This window comes from Cynara cardunculus, unplaced genomic scaffold (genome assembly GCF_001531365.2).
Source record: "Cynara cardunculus var. scolymus isolate 2C unplaced genomic scaffold, CcrdV1 Un_Scaffold_2789, whole genome shotgun sequence".
Classification (NCBI taxonomy): Eukaryota; Viridiplantae; Streptophyta; class Magnoliopsida; order Asterales; family Asteraceae; genus Cynara; species Cynara cardunculus.
In genome coordinates this window covers 44,977-63,605 of record NW_020201223.1, presented here as the reverse complement: position 1 = coordinate 63,605, position 18,629 = coordinate 44,977, and the positions used below count along the sequence as shown (strand labels likewise).

The window sequence follows — 18,629 nt, the reverse complement described above, 5'->3', positions numbered from 1 at the left end:
ATTCTCTCAAAGTACTCTTCAGATCTCTCAATGATGAATCTAACCCTTCTTACCAAAGGTGATCAGATACCAGGTAATCTCATCTACAAACCTGAACATGGAATCTTCTTCACAAATATGAATGGAGATCTCTGGTTTTAGCGAGATTTAGAGCTTTATCTCCCACCTGATGACCATCTTATCTTCCTTCTTACCTATTCTGATGTCTCAACTCTTCCTAGCCAGTTTATAGACATAAGAATTTGAAAGGAGCTGCTAAAGAGAATAGATCAAAGATCTGAAATGCTTTACTACATTACATTTAATGATCTTAGCTGATAGATGCATTGGAGTTTCTTATCTTTGTATTATGTTAGAAGATCTTTCAACTATTGTACTTCTCAACTTAAATAATTTCACTCTTATACTTGTAAACTTTTTACATATCAATAAAATTTCAATGAAGTACTTTTTTGCTCCATCTAAGTGCTGAAAAGATCCCTTAGAACAATTAATGAGACAAGTATTTTATGAGTTCTATTTCCTTTTTATTTAACTTAGCAAGTTCCTTAACCACAAGGGTGGTGTCTGATTGGTTTGAGCTTGACTCCAAAGGTAAAAAGTACCAGGAGGTCCCAGGTTCAAATCCAAGGAGGAATAAAAATCGTCTTGTGGCCACAGAGGTTCAAATGCGGTAACTCATGACTATCTGCAAAGCAGGTGGTCGCCCTGGGATTAGTCGGCTCGCATAGCGGGTTGGATATCCAGGTTAATCAGAAAAAAAAAACTTAGCAAGTTCCTTTATGTTGTTTTGTCCTTATCAAATAGGGGGAGATTGTTGATCCAAACTCTCTCAGTGATTTGATGATGATCCTTTTACTTAGTGAAATTAGTTAGTTCTATTCTTCAAGTTTCAGTTTCTATGATCGAGTATATCTGAGTTTGTTCAGTGATCGCTGAACATGTATTGTAACAAGTTAGAACTTAAGTTGGTCCTTCCAAGACAAACTCACACCAAAGAATATTCAACAATATTAAAGATAAAGTTGAAGACAAAAATGGTGGACTTGTGACTTAAGCGACATTCAATGATACCATGACCATCTACGTCAAGTATGATATCTGACCAAGACTCAGCCATAGCTGAAGGAGTCCTCAACAACTCATCCCTTGGACTTGAATTTATGCATGTTTAGCAACAAATAATTTAGCTTATTTTTTTGAATTTATTGAAAAAACTGATTTTATTTAAGAATAAAGTAGTTTTATAAGTAACGTGTTATAAATTACAAGTGTTTACATATTTATAACTAATTTTTTTCTTAAATTATTTTATCATTTAGTTTATAAACTAGTTTTTTTATAAAGAAAATAATTATTTATCAACTTACACCTGATCATAGCCATAGCATAACATTATCATACTTTAGTAGTTGTTGAATGGTTTGGTACAGAATGATTAAGTGGTCAGAATGATTAAGGTGATCTTATGATACATTGCAAAATGGAATACAATTGTTTGATAAAATTTGGGCGCTAAATGGTTAAGGGAGATCAAAATATAAAATCATTAAAATGGTTTTAAAATCATTAAAAACAGACTTTTTTACCAAACAACTCTTAGGTGACGTTTGTTTTTTAGAAAGTGCTGAAGTCTGAAATCCTATTTCACTTTTAATTTATAATAGGTGATGCTGGAATCTAAAATATGAATCAATAAAACTGTTTGTTTTGTAAGCTAATAAACGTCTGAATTTGTTTAAATTGTATATTTTACCCCACTAAAAATTGTATTGTTGAATTTAAAGACAAATTTATACAAGTTCACATACTTATTCATCATAATTACGAAATTTACATCTAAATTATATAATTAACATTTATTTAAACGAAGATATGTCATTAATGGTGTTTATCACATTTAAATCCTATTAAAATACATCAATTGAGAGAGATGACATATTGATTTGGTAAGGATTAATTGAGATAAATAATTGATTAAGGTTAATCGATTGAGAAACGACGTTGTTGAGGATTGAAGAACAATAATTATCGAATAAAAAAAAAAATATAAATGTCTCTAAAAAATAAAATAAAAACTAACGGTTTGCTGTTGTTGGATCATCAAGGGTAAACAAACCATTAAAACTTGAATTTGAACTCGAACTCCAAGTGGACTCAAACTTAGCCGAGCATTATCGAACTCGGTTTGCTTGCACCCGTGAGGGATTTCCGCATGGGATCATAAGTCAAAATGAGCGACATTTGGACCTTTTCTAGCTGCTACTCGCAACCAAATCCCACTCTGTCTTCCCCAATCGTTCAGTCTCTCTCTCTCTCTCTCTACTCTGCCCTATGCTTGAAATAATTCTACAGTAGACTGACTAGCGAAGAAGAAAGAAGCAGCAGCAGACCACCCCATCACTGTTTGATTCGATTATTCATAATCAACTGACGACCATCGGTTGTCTCTGTTCCATCCTTTTGAATTTGGGTTTCTGTTAAACTGAACTGTAAGCCCTCTAATTCCTTAATCACTCTACCCTCCCACTCACAAACTACAAGATTCCGGTTTAGAGTTGCTTAATTGTTTTCGTGAGGAAGTTCATTCTTTTTGGTGTTAAACCATGTTGTTTTTGAATTTTGAACTATGAATTTGTTCATAAAATGGTAAGGAGATGCACGATGAGTTTAGATGTGGGGCATGCGACATTTAAGCTTCAAATTTTGGTATGATTTAATTCTATTTTTGACGAAATTTTGTTAATAGACGCTTCTTAATTTGAGGTAACATAGAGTGGTCAACGTTCTTTGTTATTTGATGAACATTAGACCTGTTGGAAAGGTCCTTACACATAAAGCAAATATTATGGATGACAATTATGCAAAATTTTGTTGATATTTATATTCCAATACCATCAATGCCAAGATGGGCAAGAAAGATTTTCAGGGCTAGTGGTATGCAGAAAGATAGATAGATGAAGATATACTAATATATGCTATATTAGCACTAGGATTTCATATTTAGATTACACATTGGGGTTAAAGAGAGCTCCTCCTTACTGAATTTTCTTCTAGAGGAAGACTGCTGTATCAGAAGAAGTTATCTGGTCACGGGGAGCACAAGACCGAACCAGTGGGCTGGAACAATTTTGGCATGAAATTTTGAATTCCCCATTTTCTTGCAGCTGTGGCATTAGATCTTCTTCATACTTGGAGAAGGTACAAATTTTTTGAAGTATATAATATGGCAAAACTTACTCACTTCTCACCTTTGGTGAGGCTTGAACGCTTGACCTCCAAGGAGGTTGGGATCTACCGGATGCCGCTGGGTTCCTGGAACCTGAGTTTCTTTTTTGACTTCTACTTCTTAAACGGTTTTGGTTTCAGTAATTAATTTGCTGAAATTATGTGTGTGCAGAAGTCGATGATTCACAAAAGTTTTAATATAGTTTGGTAGCTATTAACCATGGTATAATCATTGCTATTGGAACAGAGCAAGACTTGGCACATCTCTACTGTTTGTTCTTGATCAAGACTCCATAATGGCAGAGCTCAGTCCAAGGACTGATACTTCTACAGATGGGGACACTGACGACAAGGCTATGGGGGTAATACTATAAACCACTTGAGAGTTCTCTTTAGGGTGTTCTATTCTTCTATATAAAAAATAAGGAAGCTTTAACTGATGATTCATTATTTATATTTTGATTTTTACTACAAAAGTTGATTTTAGTTTTTTCATATCAATTGATATTCCTATATATCAACACATGGAAATAGACTCTCTACCCATTGGAATAGAGAGGCAAGGTCTGCGTACATCCTACCGTCACCCCTGCTTCTGAGTGGGATCTACTGGGCACACTTGGTTTGGTTTCGTTTGGTTTTATATAATAACATTGAATATTAATCCAAACTAGTTGGGGTAGGATGAATAAGTGAACTCCATATATGGAGGTTTTGCTAATATTTGGTATCTGTGATTCTAATGCAGTTTCATAGTGGCCAATCACATGGGCTTGTGGTTTCTGATGCCAGCGATAAGTCGAGGGACCAAAAGGTTTTTGTGTTTGTGCTGCTTATGTTTCCTGCCGTCCCTTTTATAGTTTGCTGTATTTCTTTTGAAATGCCTCAAAAGTTATTGCTATGTCTCCATAAATTAAAATCCAATTTCAGAAAGAAGAAAAAAAAAAGTTAAAACAAAACTCTAGATTATTCTCTAGACTTCACTATCAAAATTACACTTCAAACACACCGCTCTACCTTGTCAACACCTATTATCGTCATTACGAATATCTGGAAAACATTATTATTTTAACATGCTTCAAGTAAAATGCAGCTGCTAATTAGGACCTTTTTATGTAAGTTCTTAACGCTGTTGCTATCCATCTGATCTTATATTATGTTAAATTATAATTATAATAAATCTTCAGACACTTCGGCGGCTTGCTCAAAATCGTGAAGCTGCAAGAAAAAGTCGGTTGCGGAAGAAAGTAAGTTTTTTCCTTAGATAAGTGCTCATCTCATCTCTTCTTCAATCATGAATCTTTGTTAAGTTTTCATGTTGTTGGTTGCATTACTTCAGAGGGTTTATATAAAGTGTGTTTAATGCTACTTTTTACATTAGCTTGAGGTTGACCTTTGAAAACTAAATCTGACTAATTGCCAATCACATGGTAGTTTAATGTCTTTATAGAACTGGATCTGGTGTGAGAAACACAATGCCACCCAAATGATAGTGGATAAGGTGATGACAACATGATATATTTCATATGTAAGATCTAGTATGCAAGGCTTAGCCATTTGTAGCTGCTAATATAGTTGGAACATGTTTGATTTGGTGTATCCTGAAAGAAACGAAGTTACAACTAATGGTATAATATAAGTAGTTATGAAAAGATTTGTGATGTGTAAGCATCTAATATTAAGTTGAGTTGCTACAAAATGTGGAAACATGAGCAATGCTTATAATCACTTGGTGTTAGTAATGAGAATGTATAAAGTCTTCGGACAACAATAGGACTTAGCTTAATGGTCTTTTCTTCTTTCTGACAAGTATGTAAGTCACTGTGCATGAAAGTATTATTTTTATCTTCATAGGTGTTGGAACCCAGATACTCTTAATTTGCAGAAAATACAGTTTATAAATAATAGGAATGAAAACAAACAGTGTACCACGAATGATTAATCGAAATATTCAAAGTATAAATAAGAACAATGAAAAGACTTGAATATGTCGAATGCTTTTATTGATGAATGTAAAGAACAATCAAAAATCGTAATCTCACAATAATTAGGTATAGTATAAGTCGGCACTTTCAGGTAATTTGAACCTGAGGAGGAAGCCTCCTTATATACGCTTAGGTCTAACAACTATGCTATAAAATAGGCTTGAAATACTGAGCTGACGAGTCTGCATCCTTATCTTTGACTTCCCTTGAAAAGCGGAGCAGACTAGGTTAAGCCGCCTCAAAACAGTTAGACGCTTGCGAGAATGTCTGGGCTAGCACACGCGTTCCATGGAGAGAGTGACCAGAAGCTCTGCTTGTAACATACAGAAGCTCTGCATGTACTATTCAGAGGTTCTGCATATGCAGAGGCTCTGAGTCTTGGAGTTGTAGCTTTGTGTCAAGCGCTTATGCTTTTTGGCACATAAGGCTTGATCGTCCATGGGGATAGAGCGCGGGCTCTGTATGAATGGAACCTTCACTCATGAGTAAGAGCTCTGGTTCTTGATCTTCTGCATGAGAGCTTTTAGTCCAGACCGCTTCAATAGACCAAGTCCTATTGACTAGAGTAAGAAACTTCTTACTTACACTTTCACAGGTTGGGGTCTAACAATCTCCCCCTAAGTGTAAATAAGGCAGACTCTTACTTGAATTACAAAACAGAAAGTCTAATCGAAGCCAGAGGTTAAAAGGAACCTCTAATTTACATTCACTATCTAAAAAGGTACAATACGATTGAATGGAAATTACATCGACTTAAAGATAGAGAAAAAAAACTTACAAAAGATAAGGTCTAAATGTTTTGAAGTCTAATGAACTTCCTAAGAAGTTCATGAAACTTTAGCATGTTGCGAATTGACCTTAAGATGATTTTTGCTCGCTCCTTTGCTCCTGGGGAGTTGTCTCTGCTCCTGACTAGGTTATCTCTGATGTAGCGCAGAGTAGAGTTTGAATACTTGTAGTTCTGGTTATCTCGAAAAAAGATCTTCTTTTGTTGTGCATTTCGAAATACCACTCCTACTTTTGATTCCTCCAATACAGTCCAAGAGGGGATGCTATTGATGCCCTGTAGATCTTCGTTTGGTGCATCGACAATCAATTGATCCACTCCTAGATCTAGAGCTAGTTGAAAATCAAACTTGCATCTGAAGTCGAGTAGGTCTGCCATCGTTTGTCGTATAGCAGAGTTGGCCACAACATATTTAAGCCCCTTATCCTTCTTGTGGTCTGTGAAGTAATACAGAGATAGAAGATCCCACGGATTCAGATTTATAAAGTCACAATCTGTGAACCTGCAGATCTGTCCGTGAGACCTCTCCACCGTATACTCATGGAAGACGACCTGGTTGTGCGCGAAGGTACGCTTCTTGATGTCGATGACTTGCTTGATCCCATCGACGAAGTGGACTGCAGAGATAGGCTGTGTGTAGCGATTTAGGAACCTCTGCCTGATATTCTCTTGGACCTTTGGATGAAGATTGATCTTTTGGACCGGTGTCTCTACAAAAGATCAGGCAAAGGTTCCTAAATCGCTACACACAGCCTATCTATGCAGTCCACTTTGTCGATGGGATCAAGGAAGTCATCGACATCAAGAAGCGTACCTTCGCGCACAACCAGGTCGTCTTCCATGAGTATACGGTGGAGAGGTCTCACGGACAGATTTGCAGGTTCACAGATTGTGACCTTATAAATCTGAATCCGTGGGATCTTCTATCTCTGTATTACTTCACAGACCACAAGAAGGATAAGGGGCTTAAATATGCTGTGGCCAACTCTGCTATACGACAAACGATGACAGACCTACTCGACTTCAGATGCAAGTTTGATTTTCAACTAGCTCTAGATCTGGGAGTGGATCAATTGACTGTCGCTGCACCAAATGAAAATCTGCAGGGTATCAATAGCATCCCCTCTTGGACTGTATTGGAGGAACCAGAAGTGGGAGTGGTATTTCGAAATGCACAACAAAAGATCTTTTTTCGAGATAACCAAAACTACAAGTATTCAAACTCTACTCTGCGCTACATCAGAGATAACCTAGTCAGGAGCAGAGACAACTCCCCAGGAGCAAAGGAGCGAGCAAAAATCATCTTAAGGTCAATTTGCAACATGCTAGAGCTTCGTGAACTTCTTAGGAAGTGCATTAGACTTCAAAACATTTAGACCTTATCTTCTGTAAGTTTTTTTTTCTCTATTTTTAAGTCGATGTAATTTCCATTCAATTGTATTGTACCTTTTTAGATAGTGAATGGAAATCAGAGGTTTCTTTTAACCTCTGGCTTTGATTAGACTTTCTGTTTTGTAATTCAAGTAAGAGTCTGCCTTATTTACACTTAGGGGGAGATTGTTAGACTCCAACTTGTGAAAGCGTAAGTAAGAAGTTTCTTACTATAGTCAATAGGACTTAGTCTATTGAAGCGGTCTGGACTTAGAGCTCTCATGCAGAAGATCAAGAACCAGAGCTCTTACCCAAGAGTGAAGGTTCCATCCATACAGAGCCCAAGCTCTATCCCCATGGACCATTAAGCCTTATGCGCCAAAAAGCATAAGCGCTTGACACAAAGCTACAACTCCAAGACCCAGAGCCTCTGCATCGTACATGCAGAGCTTCTGCATATACAGAACCTCTGCATAGTACATGCAGAGCTTCTGTATGTTACAAGCAAAGCTTCTGGAACGTGCATGCTAGCCCATACATTCTCGCAAGCGTCTAACTGTTTTGAGGCAGCTTGACCTAGTCTGCTCCGCTTTTCAAGGGAAGTCAAAGATAAGGATGCAGACTCGTCAGCTCAGTATTTCAAGCCTATTTTATAGCATAGTTGTTAGACCTAGGCGTATATAAGGAGGCTTCCTCCTCAGGTTCAAATTACCTGAAAGTGCCGACTTATACTATACCTAATTATTGTGAGATTACGATTTTTGATTGTTCTTTACATTCATCAATAAAAGTCTTTTCATTGTTCTTATTTATACTTTGAATATTTCGATTAATCATTCGTGGTACACTGTTTGTTTTCATTCCTATTATTTATAAACTGTGGTTTCTGCAAATTAAGAGTATCTGGGTTCCAACAATAGGACACCATGGCCTTTCAAGTACTTGTTTTGGGTAAAGGTCCTTTTGTTAATAGTATTACCTAAGTTGCAGGGGTGCTCCAATGATTGCACATGAAGCTGCTTGAACATATCTTTAAATGGTCAATAATCACGATGGTGTAGATATGAGTTTAGGGACAAGGGAGGGCTAATTTTGTTTTTCTTTGTGTTTTTGCTTTTGTAAGAAAGAGGAAGAGATGTGAGATATCTGAAATTAGGACTAACAGATTGGAGGAAGGAGGAAAGGAGGCACACTTCCTCTTATCTTACAAAAGAGAAAACGAAGGGAGTGAGGGACGTTAGACGGCGACAACTTCTTTATTCATCAATGATTGATTGGATTCTTCTTCTAAGTAAGAATGTAGCTTGTTTGACCGTTTCGACAAGAGCTAATGACAAGACATGCATAGAACTAACCTTTTCTTTGGCCAATAAGAGAGTTCTCTGTTGACGACCTTACGTAATTGTGAAGAATTGAAGTCAATTATCGAATTGTGAGTCGGGTTATAGTTTGGTTATGAAAGGTGCACTTATGCCTATGTAATAAATTAGCCCAATATTACCTCAAAGGTAGATGTGGGTGGCATGCACGAGGTAGATGGATATAGATAATGGTAGAATGAAACATGAACATCCATATGAGTAAACTGGAGTTATAGGAGTTCACAACACAATCACTCTTGTTTTTTTCCTGCATTTTCAGGAACAAAATATCTACACTATTTAGGGTCTACTCATTTACTGCATTGTAATTTAACATTTGTAACTTTTTGGACCCTATGTTTTATGTAGGTTGATCATTAAGACATCTTAAGTGTAGAAAAGGCAAGGCCCTCATTCTTTACTTATGTTTTGGGGAAAAAGTTGCTAGAATTATTGATGAGTAAAAAAATCACATAAGCCAGTTGAGTCTTGGCAACATCAAACCTCTATTGCCTAGGAACCAGTGACAAAGAAGTAGGTCACGTTGTTCATTCCAAGCTTCTTAAAAGCATAATTATTGTCAATGATCTAGTATCACTTTTTGGTGTTTGTTAATCGCTGAGCTAAAGAACACTCCTTCCAGCGAAAAGGAATTGCAATCCTTTCCATTCTTCAATAAAATGCAACATTTTCTTTTATGGTAAATTTTCAATCCTAATTTAACTTTTTGCCTGTTAGTAACCATTACTTGAAATTGGTATCCTTACTTTTGGTCTACAAGTTTTCTTTATTAAGAGACATTTTGGACATTTCATCAATGGTCGAACTTTTTTATTGAACTATGTGCCAAATCAACATGTTGCATTTTGAATCCTTTGTTCCATCATGAGCAGTTCTAGATATTACTTTGGTTCACTAATAATTTTGATGCATTGTTTGCTGAGTTGAACTTCTTTATTTATTTATGGTGGTCGTTTAGGCTTATGTGCAACAGCTAGAAAGTAGCAGAATGAAGTTGAGCCAACTTGAGCAGGAGCTTCAGCGAGCCAGACAGCAGGTTTGGTTTGACCAATGCTTATCTATACAATCCTTTTTGACTTCCCAGCAACACATTCACTTATCTTAATGCTACTCCTTTGCTGAAAGGGCATCTTCATTTCAAGTTCAGGAGAACAATCTCAATCAACCAGTGGAAATGGTATGACCATGCTGCCATTTTCTTTCTTGTTCTGTCTTTAAACATTAGGTGAATAAATTTAACTTTCTAATTTCTGAATGATTTTGTCATTTTACTTTGTAACTTATTTTTAATAGCTCATGCATTCACTTAGAAGATTTCATCATAGAGTCCTTACTTGCTTCAAATTATAGCACTAACTTTTTTTTGAAGTTCTTTTTCGTATGTTCTCCTTCTATTTTTGTTTTCTCCCACACTTCGCGACAAGCCGGGGGTCTTCATAGAAATAGCCACTCTACTCTTTTTGTAGAGGTCATTTTTGCTTACATCCAAACTCCCCTCCCCCGGGCTTGTTTGGTTTGGTTTAGTTTTTCTTACCATCTTGCCATTTTATTGATTATATGATTATTTGTTTTACCTTTACTTTGTCTTAGCAACAATCATTATCATGTAACAAGAAATTTCTGTAATTCCATTGTAGTTCGTGAATCTTAAACTCTTGGGTTGGATTGTGAATAAAGCAAAAGTATTTAGCCTTAAATGCATTTCTGCTGACAGTTTTAGATATTTACTTAGCAAAAATGTAAAATATATGGAAACAAAAGCGAGGATAAATGGGGTGATACTTCTAGAGAGGGGAGATGGCTAGCTGGTTAAGGTGGGACGTTAACCAACTGTATGGGGATTTAAGATCTGTCTTGAAAGCAAGGATTACAAGCATATCTTGATGTTCTTGGTCCCATGGCCTATGAGATAACAGCTCCTTCAGTTCAAGATGCACAATTTTGAAGTGAAAAATCAAACCAAACCAAACCAAACCAGAAGATTCTGTATGTTATGCTTGAGAGAATGGCTTTCTTTTTTCTTTTTTTGGGGAGGGTGGTGTACCCAGACCTGACCTCTATCCCAAAGGATAGATCATATGTTTTTTGTGAAGACCTGCGGCTTGTGCAAAAATGGGAGCAAAAAGGGAGGAAGAGAAAGAAAGAAACAAAGACGAGTGGGGTCCTGTTTGCTTTATGAATAGGCAGGCTTGTGAGATGATGGAAACTGTGAACATGGAGGATTTCTAGAGTGACTATTCTGGTTTTGGCGAAGCTTGTTAGTGGTAGAGCAATTCATGAGTGGTGGACAATACAATAGACTCCATGGTGTTTCCACAATGCTATATGAATATCAGTATCAATCATCAATGTCAACATCACTGGTCAGGGATTCAGTGAATTCTTATTCGATGTTGACTTCTTGTAATAAAGAAAAAAATCTAAAAGAATGTAGAATGCTAAACTGGACTGGAGTCATCGATTTTAGATGGGATCTTTTGCGAATCAGATAAATTAACTTATGACTAGATGATGCCCTTCATATATGGCCACGAAGATTTTATCTACCTTCATTGGTAATTGTAGTCCATGTGTTGAGGATTTTGTCGGCCTGTGACAATATGTGCACTTATCCCATTATATGTAGTCTCTATAAACGGTGATTGACTTATCTGACCTAGTAAATGCCATAGAGGTAGGGTCTACACCTTTGTTTTTGTGAAGACACTGACTTGCAAAAGAAAAAAGAAACAAGAAAGCAAGCTACAGATGTGAGAGTGTATGCAAGCTACTGTCTAAACCTTTGCTTTGGAGATTTAAAATCAATGTGTTCCATCTACTTAGTAAGAGTATTCTGTTTGTGTAACTGTATTCTATCATTCTTATCACAGATAGAAAAGCGATTTTGATGATAGAACTATGCAGGAGCCTCATCTTTTCATGTTGAATATGCACGATGGCTGGAAGAGCAAAACCGGCGAATTAGTGAGCTAAGAGATGCTGTTAGCTCACATGCTGCTGATGGTGAACTTCGTATTATTGTTGATGGGGTCGTGTCACATTATGAAGATATTTTCAGAATAAAAGGTGATGCTGCAAAGGCCGATGTCTTCCACATTCTATCGGGCATGTGGAAAACACCTGCAGAACGTTGTTTTCTCTGGTTAGGTGGATTTCGTTCATCAGAACTCCTCAAGGTTAATTGTTAATTGTTAATTGTTAATTTGATTTACCTATAGTTTTTGAGCGAGGTGGTCTATATGATTCTATGTATGGGTTTGCAGCTACTTGTAACCCAACTGGAGCCATTGACTGAGCAGCAGTTATTGGCCATCAATAACTTACAGCAAACATCACAGCAGGCAGAGGATGCGTTGTCGCAGGGAATGGATGCTTTGCAGCAGTCCTTAGCTGAGACGTTAGCAGGCTCCGTTGGTTCATCAGGCAATGTAGCCAACTACATGGGCCAAATGGCCATGGCAATGGGGAAACTAGGAACACTAGAGGGATTCATTCGACAGGTCATACTTAATTTGCTCTTTCTTTCTCTCTCTCTCTCACACACACACACTAACAGATGCTCATGCAAGTATGCATGATCACACACACGGAAATACGCCCTATGAGGTTTTGGCTTCAATTCCCACAAGCTGCTTTCAACTTGTTTGAAGCCGTGGCCTAAAGACGTAAAATATGGCTGCAGTCATATGGAATGGATAGTCAATGTATACTAGTTGGATGAAATACATGAAACGCACCGGCACATACATCTGTGGGTGTCTATGAACATGAAATGGTTGGTTTGGTGTTGGTAGCAGGCGGACAACTTGCGGCAGCAAACCTTGCAACAAATGCACCGGATACTGACAACACGGCAATCAGCTCGAGCATTAATATCTATCAGCGACTATTTCTCACGTCTAAGAGCTCTTAGCTCCATATGGCTCGCACGTCCTCGTGATTAAATGAGTCATCCTCCCATTATCAATCAATGAAAACCCACCCCGATTCTGTTTTCTTGCTTTTCGTTGCCGATTAGCTATATATAGCCCAAGTGAATCATTGACTATGAAATATATCTTGTAACATCCCATTAACCCCTGCTTGTTATATTTTCATAAGTTTTTGTAATTATTGAACGTTGAAAGACTTCGATTGTTATGTTTGTTGAAAGGGTGTTTCATATTACTCTGCGTATTTGAAAGCCGTCATCGTGCATATCGTGTATGTGATGGATCTTTGTTGATTCTTATTTTACGGAAAAAGGAGCTTTCCTATTATCCAATAGCAACAACTACATCCCATTAATGGTCCGTCTAATTGGGTTCTGGGTTGATTGGTTTTCAACTTTCTTTAACCCAACGAAATTGGGTTTTGTTTAATAGATTTCAGTTGAAGCAGATATTGGAATTTGGCTTAGCGGTCGTTTACCAAACGTTTATCTGGGTAAGCGTTTATCAGTTAACTTCAATACTATCATTTACTTATTGGGTAAGATTTTAGTCATCAAAATGATATCGTATGCAACAATTTGCCCGGTAAACTCTAATCGTTGTAAGAGTCGTCACATTCACTTACTGCGTAAGACTCTTGTTCCTTGTATTTGCTTTTACCGGGTAAGATTCTTGGTCTTTGTCATATTCATTTGGTAAGGTAAACGTGATTTGATAAGCAATTACCCGGGTAACGTTTGGTAAACGGCTCCTTACCATTTAGGCTTTTACTTGAGGGTTTACAAATCTCTAGGTAAGTTATGATGGATATTAAAGCATCAACAGTCATGAACCTTTTAAGATTTTATGAATTTGCCACATGAGTTTTCTTTTTCCTATACATTTCATAACCCCCCCCCTCTCTCTCTCTCTATATATATATATATATAAGCGAAGGATCGTGTGAGATGAGAAGTTATGATTAGAAGCGTAAAAATAGATTTAAACCCTTGATCATTTTTAATTTCATTTCCATCCGTGAATTGTGTTTTAGAAGCAGATTAATTTGATACATCTCGGTGCACCTTATTAGTGTTGACATTCAATTAGGATTATGATTGATCTAAGGGTGGAGATCTCTTTTTATGTTTCTCACCATAACTTCTTATGATTCACACACACACTATATATATTGGTCCCAGTCGGATCTACAAGAGTTTATAGGCAACTGTTTGTAGAAGGAGGGAGGGGGATGAATACAAACACAACAGCTTTTACTTTTAAAAAGCTTATATTGATAAAAAAAATCAATACAGATTTTTACAGATTGTTTGTGGAAAAGATAAGATACAAAACTTATCTTAACAATCAAAGATAACACACAGTTTACAAATAGCAATAAAGAAAAGACTTGCTACAAGAAATATGTTAAGAAGTATTGTGCTCTTCACTTGTTAAAGTGGTTGTCTTTCTCTTAGATAGAGAGTTAGAGGGAGAAGTATCTTCTTGGATAATAAGATGTGGAAGATATTAACTGAGAAGAGAGAATTGCTCAGCTATTTATACCCATTGCATTAAATGCAATTCATAAGGTACAAAGCACGTGGCAAGCTTGTACTTTGTTGTTGTATACAGTCTGTTGGCCGTATATGAAGAGTATTCTTTCATAAAGTAGGTAAGCACGCTTGGAGACAATAGAGTGAATCCATAATGTACTTTCACTTGAAAGGTATGAGTTTGTCCTTTATGTGCAGAAGGACAAGACAAAAACTGATCTTGTTCAACAAGATTCATTTGATCGCTGAGATTGGAGGTCTCATCAGTGTTCGCTGAATCTTGTGTAGATTTCACACTTATGTAGATGAGCTTGTTATCATTGAAAACCGCTTCAGATCACGAACTTGTTAGTATAGTGAAATTACTTGAAAGCTTCATACTTTCTTGAATATCATTAAAGTTGTTCTTCACTTTCTTTATTGATATGATAGATTTAGGTTATTAATCATCAATCTTCGTGTTACATTGAGAGATCTAGGATCAGCAAAGGCTTTTCAGAAGAAGTTTTACAAAAAGCCACATTCCAACAGTCGAATGTTCTCGTCTGGGTCTAAGTATGAGTACAAGGACAAGTTTAGGGAAAAGAAGAAGTGTGAATAGAAGAAGTACTAGAAAAAATTTGATGACAATAAGAAGATTGGTAAGGCAGTGGCTGGTGAGAACACAAAGTTCTATAATTACGGGAAGCGAGGTCACTTTGCTATCAATTGTAGGAAACCCGTATCTAAAAACACTGATTACTACAAGAACAAATTTCTTCTCTCTAAGCAAAAGGATGCTAGTAAAGCTCTCATGACTAAAGATGATCACTGGTTGAATTTGACTGATGAAGAGGAGGAAGTGGAGGCTCATGCTTACATTTGTTTAATGGCTAGAGAGGATACTGATTTGTCGGAAGATGATGATACCAAATTAGAATCAAGTTCTGATGTATCTGAATCTTCTTATCTTACGCAGATGCAAAGGATGATGCTTAAATTGGAAGATTTTCAACCAAAACTTACAATTGAAAAAGACCTTGTTATTGTTCTTGAAAAGAAACAAAGAACAAGATGATTTCTTAAAAAATCCATGCTGAAAACGCTGAAATTTTTTCATGGGCACAATCCTTGAAAGCTGAAAAACAAATGCTAAAAGATCAAAAAAATGACTTGAAGAAACAGATTTCTGAACTATCAGAAAAATTAAAATTATCAGAGTTTCCTAATGATGACCTTATTGTTAAAAAGCAAGAAAAATAAGGGTTTAACTGAAAAAACTTAAAGATCTTGAACAAAAGCTTTATAAGAGAGGACAAACTGATCAAACAATTTTTCTGAACAAGCATAATGAATTTAGATTTTTCAATCCAATCGAAGGTTTAAGCTATGAAAATTCAATTTTTTAAGAAGGCACATTACCATACTCCTACTTTGTATTGATTTGAATATTTAGACCTCAATCCAGATTACAAAATTCAATTCATGAAATCATCTGATAAGGTAGAAGAGCAAGATTATTTAAACAGAAAAAGAGCAGATAAAATGCAAGTTCCTTTTAACTATAAAGAACTAAATGAAAGTTATCATACAAGAGTGCATGGACTTTCTACTAACTACATTAACAGTTATTCAACTATTGAGCTTTCTTCAAAACCGATTGAACATAAACCTTATACTCCTACTCTAGTTCTAGAGAAACAAATAGTTCAACTCGAAAATATCCTAAAAGGAAAGGGAATTTCTTTTCTCTAGAATTGAAAGTTTTAAATCTCAAAGTGTTATGCAAGAAGAGGAACATACTGATTCTTTTGATTTTGAAGCCTCTTCATGCAAGGCATTTATGGGAAACTTTGTCACTAAGTCTTTTTGTAAATCTACTAATTCAGATGATGTAAAAGTGTCTATAGAAGAAATGGAATTTTCTGAAATTCTAATTTCTCATGTTTGTAGATGAAGGAATAAATCAGTTTGACTTCTCACAACAACTTCCTAGCCACATTGAATTTTTGGATAAAGGTAAAGAAAAGGCTAAGGAACCGGTCAAGATTTTTAAAGGAGAAAATTCTAAATCTGAATTTGAATATGTTCCTATGAATACCTACTATAAAAAGAATAAACCTAAAAGGTATTCACGAAAACAGAATAAAACTGTTAAAAATCAGTAATCATGGACATTCTTTTGATGAGTTTGTGTCTAATGTTTTAGATAATTCTGTGAGAAAGCATACTTTCAAGACTATCTGGAAAGTAAAAAGATCTATAACACTAGATGAGAGAAAGTCATCTCAGTCTGTTAGAAAGAATAAGAATAACATATTTTTCTAATATTATAATGGATAAATCATCTTTTGTTAAAAAGTACCCTGTAAAGAAATTAATCCGTTTAGCAAATGGAAAAATATGTTGCTCTAATTGTGGATGGGATGATTTTGTTCTTTTGCTTATTTTAATTCTGTGTATGATTCATTTTATGTTGCTAAGCCTTTAAAAGCCAAATCTCAAATAAGGACTTCCTCCATAAATAGTTGGTTCGGTACATATAGTATACCACCAACCAAGTCTAACATTAAAGGACCTATCTTTAAGTGGGTACCTAAAGTGAAGTAATATGTGTTGCAGGTTAACCGTCCTGAGTGGTTCTTAGATTCTGGATGTTCAAAACACATGACCAGTAGAAAAGATGTTGGTCCCTTGAGGGTCTACAAGATAAGTAAAACAGTTTGTAGAAGGGGGGATAAAGAAGATCAATACAAATTTTACAAGACTGTTTGCGGAAAGATAAGGTAAGAAAACCTATCTAAACAATCTTTGATTACACATAGATTCTTAGCAAACGAGAAAAGAAATGTTGTAAAGAAAAGTTCCTTTACTTAAGCTAGGAAATTCTCAAAGTAAGAATCAGGTTTAGAGAATGAGTTGCACGCACTCTGCATGGAGAAGAAACACTTCTATTTATACCCAGTGCATTAAATGTTCATTTAATGCAATATGGTAGGGTTAGAGTGCGTGTCAAGCCTTAAGAGGAAGGCTTATCTTTTGCTATAGTGAATAGTACAGAAAGCACTATTCATGAGCAGACATCCTTACCTAAAGTTGGTAGGCAATAAAGTCGATTAGTCGGCTCCGTACCGTACTAACTATTAGAAAGGGTATGGTTTTGTCCTTTGTGTGCATAAGGACAAGACAACAACAATCGTGCTAGGCAAGCTTCCTTTGATTGCTGAATGCTGGAATAACCTGGAAGTCTCTTTAACATTTGCGGAGGCTTGAACAGTCTTCACACATATGTAGACAGGCTTGTAATCACTTAGTATCGCTTCAGATCACGTACTCGTCAGTCTCTAATCTTCAGTTTCAGTCTTCGACATTAGCTGAAGGTTCTTTGGTGTGAGTGTTGTCTTCTTGAAATATCGTTGTCTTTGATTGAATTACAATACAAGTTCTTCAGGGATCACTGAACTGGTTCAGTGATGATCGCTGGAACTGAAAAGACAGAAACATAAATACAACGTATAAGTGAAAAAGGATTATCATCAAATCACTGAAAGAGAGGATCAATAATCTCCCCCTATTTGATGATAACAAGACAACATAAATAAAGTTGTCCTATCAAATAATAGTAAGGAAAAGTTACATATAAAGTACATGTCCTTTTTTACTATTTTGGGATCTTTTTCAGTTAATCAGTCTTTGCTTGAGAATTTTCCTTAAGTTATATCAAAGAGAAAATTTCAAGTATGGAAACTGAAACTGAAAGCTTATTCACTGACTTATAGATTGTCAGTGAATGTAAAAAATAACATATAGACTTGTGTCCCTATTACTTTTTTCGGGGATCTTTTTCAGTGAAGTACATGAAATACTCATTTTATTATCATTGGTAATATTACAAGCAGTTCAGTACATATCCAATACTTACAGACTATAAGATTAATCACTGAAAGTAGATATAGTACAAAAGCTTTACAAGGAAAAGTGGATTGTTGTTACAAAGAGAAACTATTCTAGAACACTTAGATCTATGTAACCAGGTACATCTTCACCAAGGTTTCTTCRACATAGGAATTCCCTTTGTATCTTCAGATCTATGACTTTTCCAGGCATGCTATCATCTATCCAGAGCAAGAGGTAAACCAGATGACCCATTGGACATAGATGTAGCTCTAACATTCTCTGAAATCTGACTTCACCTTTATAGTCAAGAAATATAACTCCTAACTCAGGTTTGAAATGCACATCATTAGGTGTATAGGGACTCTTATTTGGCAAGTCAAGATTCAACATAGAAATGTCTATGCTCTGATGAGCCTTCAGGACTTCATCTAAGGAGAACTTTGTTTCATACTCGTTCCTTAGGAATGGTCCATCATTAGGATCAGAGAGCTTGAGTTTCTTTTTCCCACCTTTCTTCAGAGATGGCCTGTCAA

General features: G+C 36.1%; 1 protein-coding gene across 4 annotated transcripts; it reads left to right on the top strand.

The window, feature by feature from the left end:
* The first annotated feature begins 2,236 nt into the window (after nt 1-2,236).
* LOC112503268 (transcription factor TGA2.2-like) lies at nt 2,237-12,882 on the top strand. 4 transcript variants are annotated; one of them, XM_025107331.1, is made up of 10 exons: nt 2,237-2,492; nt 3,064-3,201; nt 3,476-3,590; nt 3,977-4,042; nt 4,416-4,475; nt 9,712-9,789; nt 9,879-9,930; nt 11,658-11,929; nt 12,017-12,253; nt 12,551-12,882. In XM_025107331.1, the coding sequence occupies exons 3-10, from the start codon at nt 3,525-3,527 to the stop codon at nt 12,695-12,697; spliced, it is 978 nt and encodes a 325-aa protein (XP_024963099.1). In that variant the 5' UTR covers nt 2,237-2,492; nt 3,064-3,201; nt 3,476-3,524; the 3' UTR covers nt 12,698-12,882. The 4 variants fall into 4 exon arrangements, with proteins under 4 accessions (XP_024963099.1, XP_024963098.1, XP_024963097.1 ...); XM_025107330.1 differs by having other exon boundaries at nt 3,060-3,201; XM_025107329.1 differs by having other exon boundaries at nt 3,058-3,201; nt 3,401-3,590.
* The last annotated feature ends 5,747 nt before the right edge of the window (nt 12,883-18,629 follow it).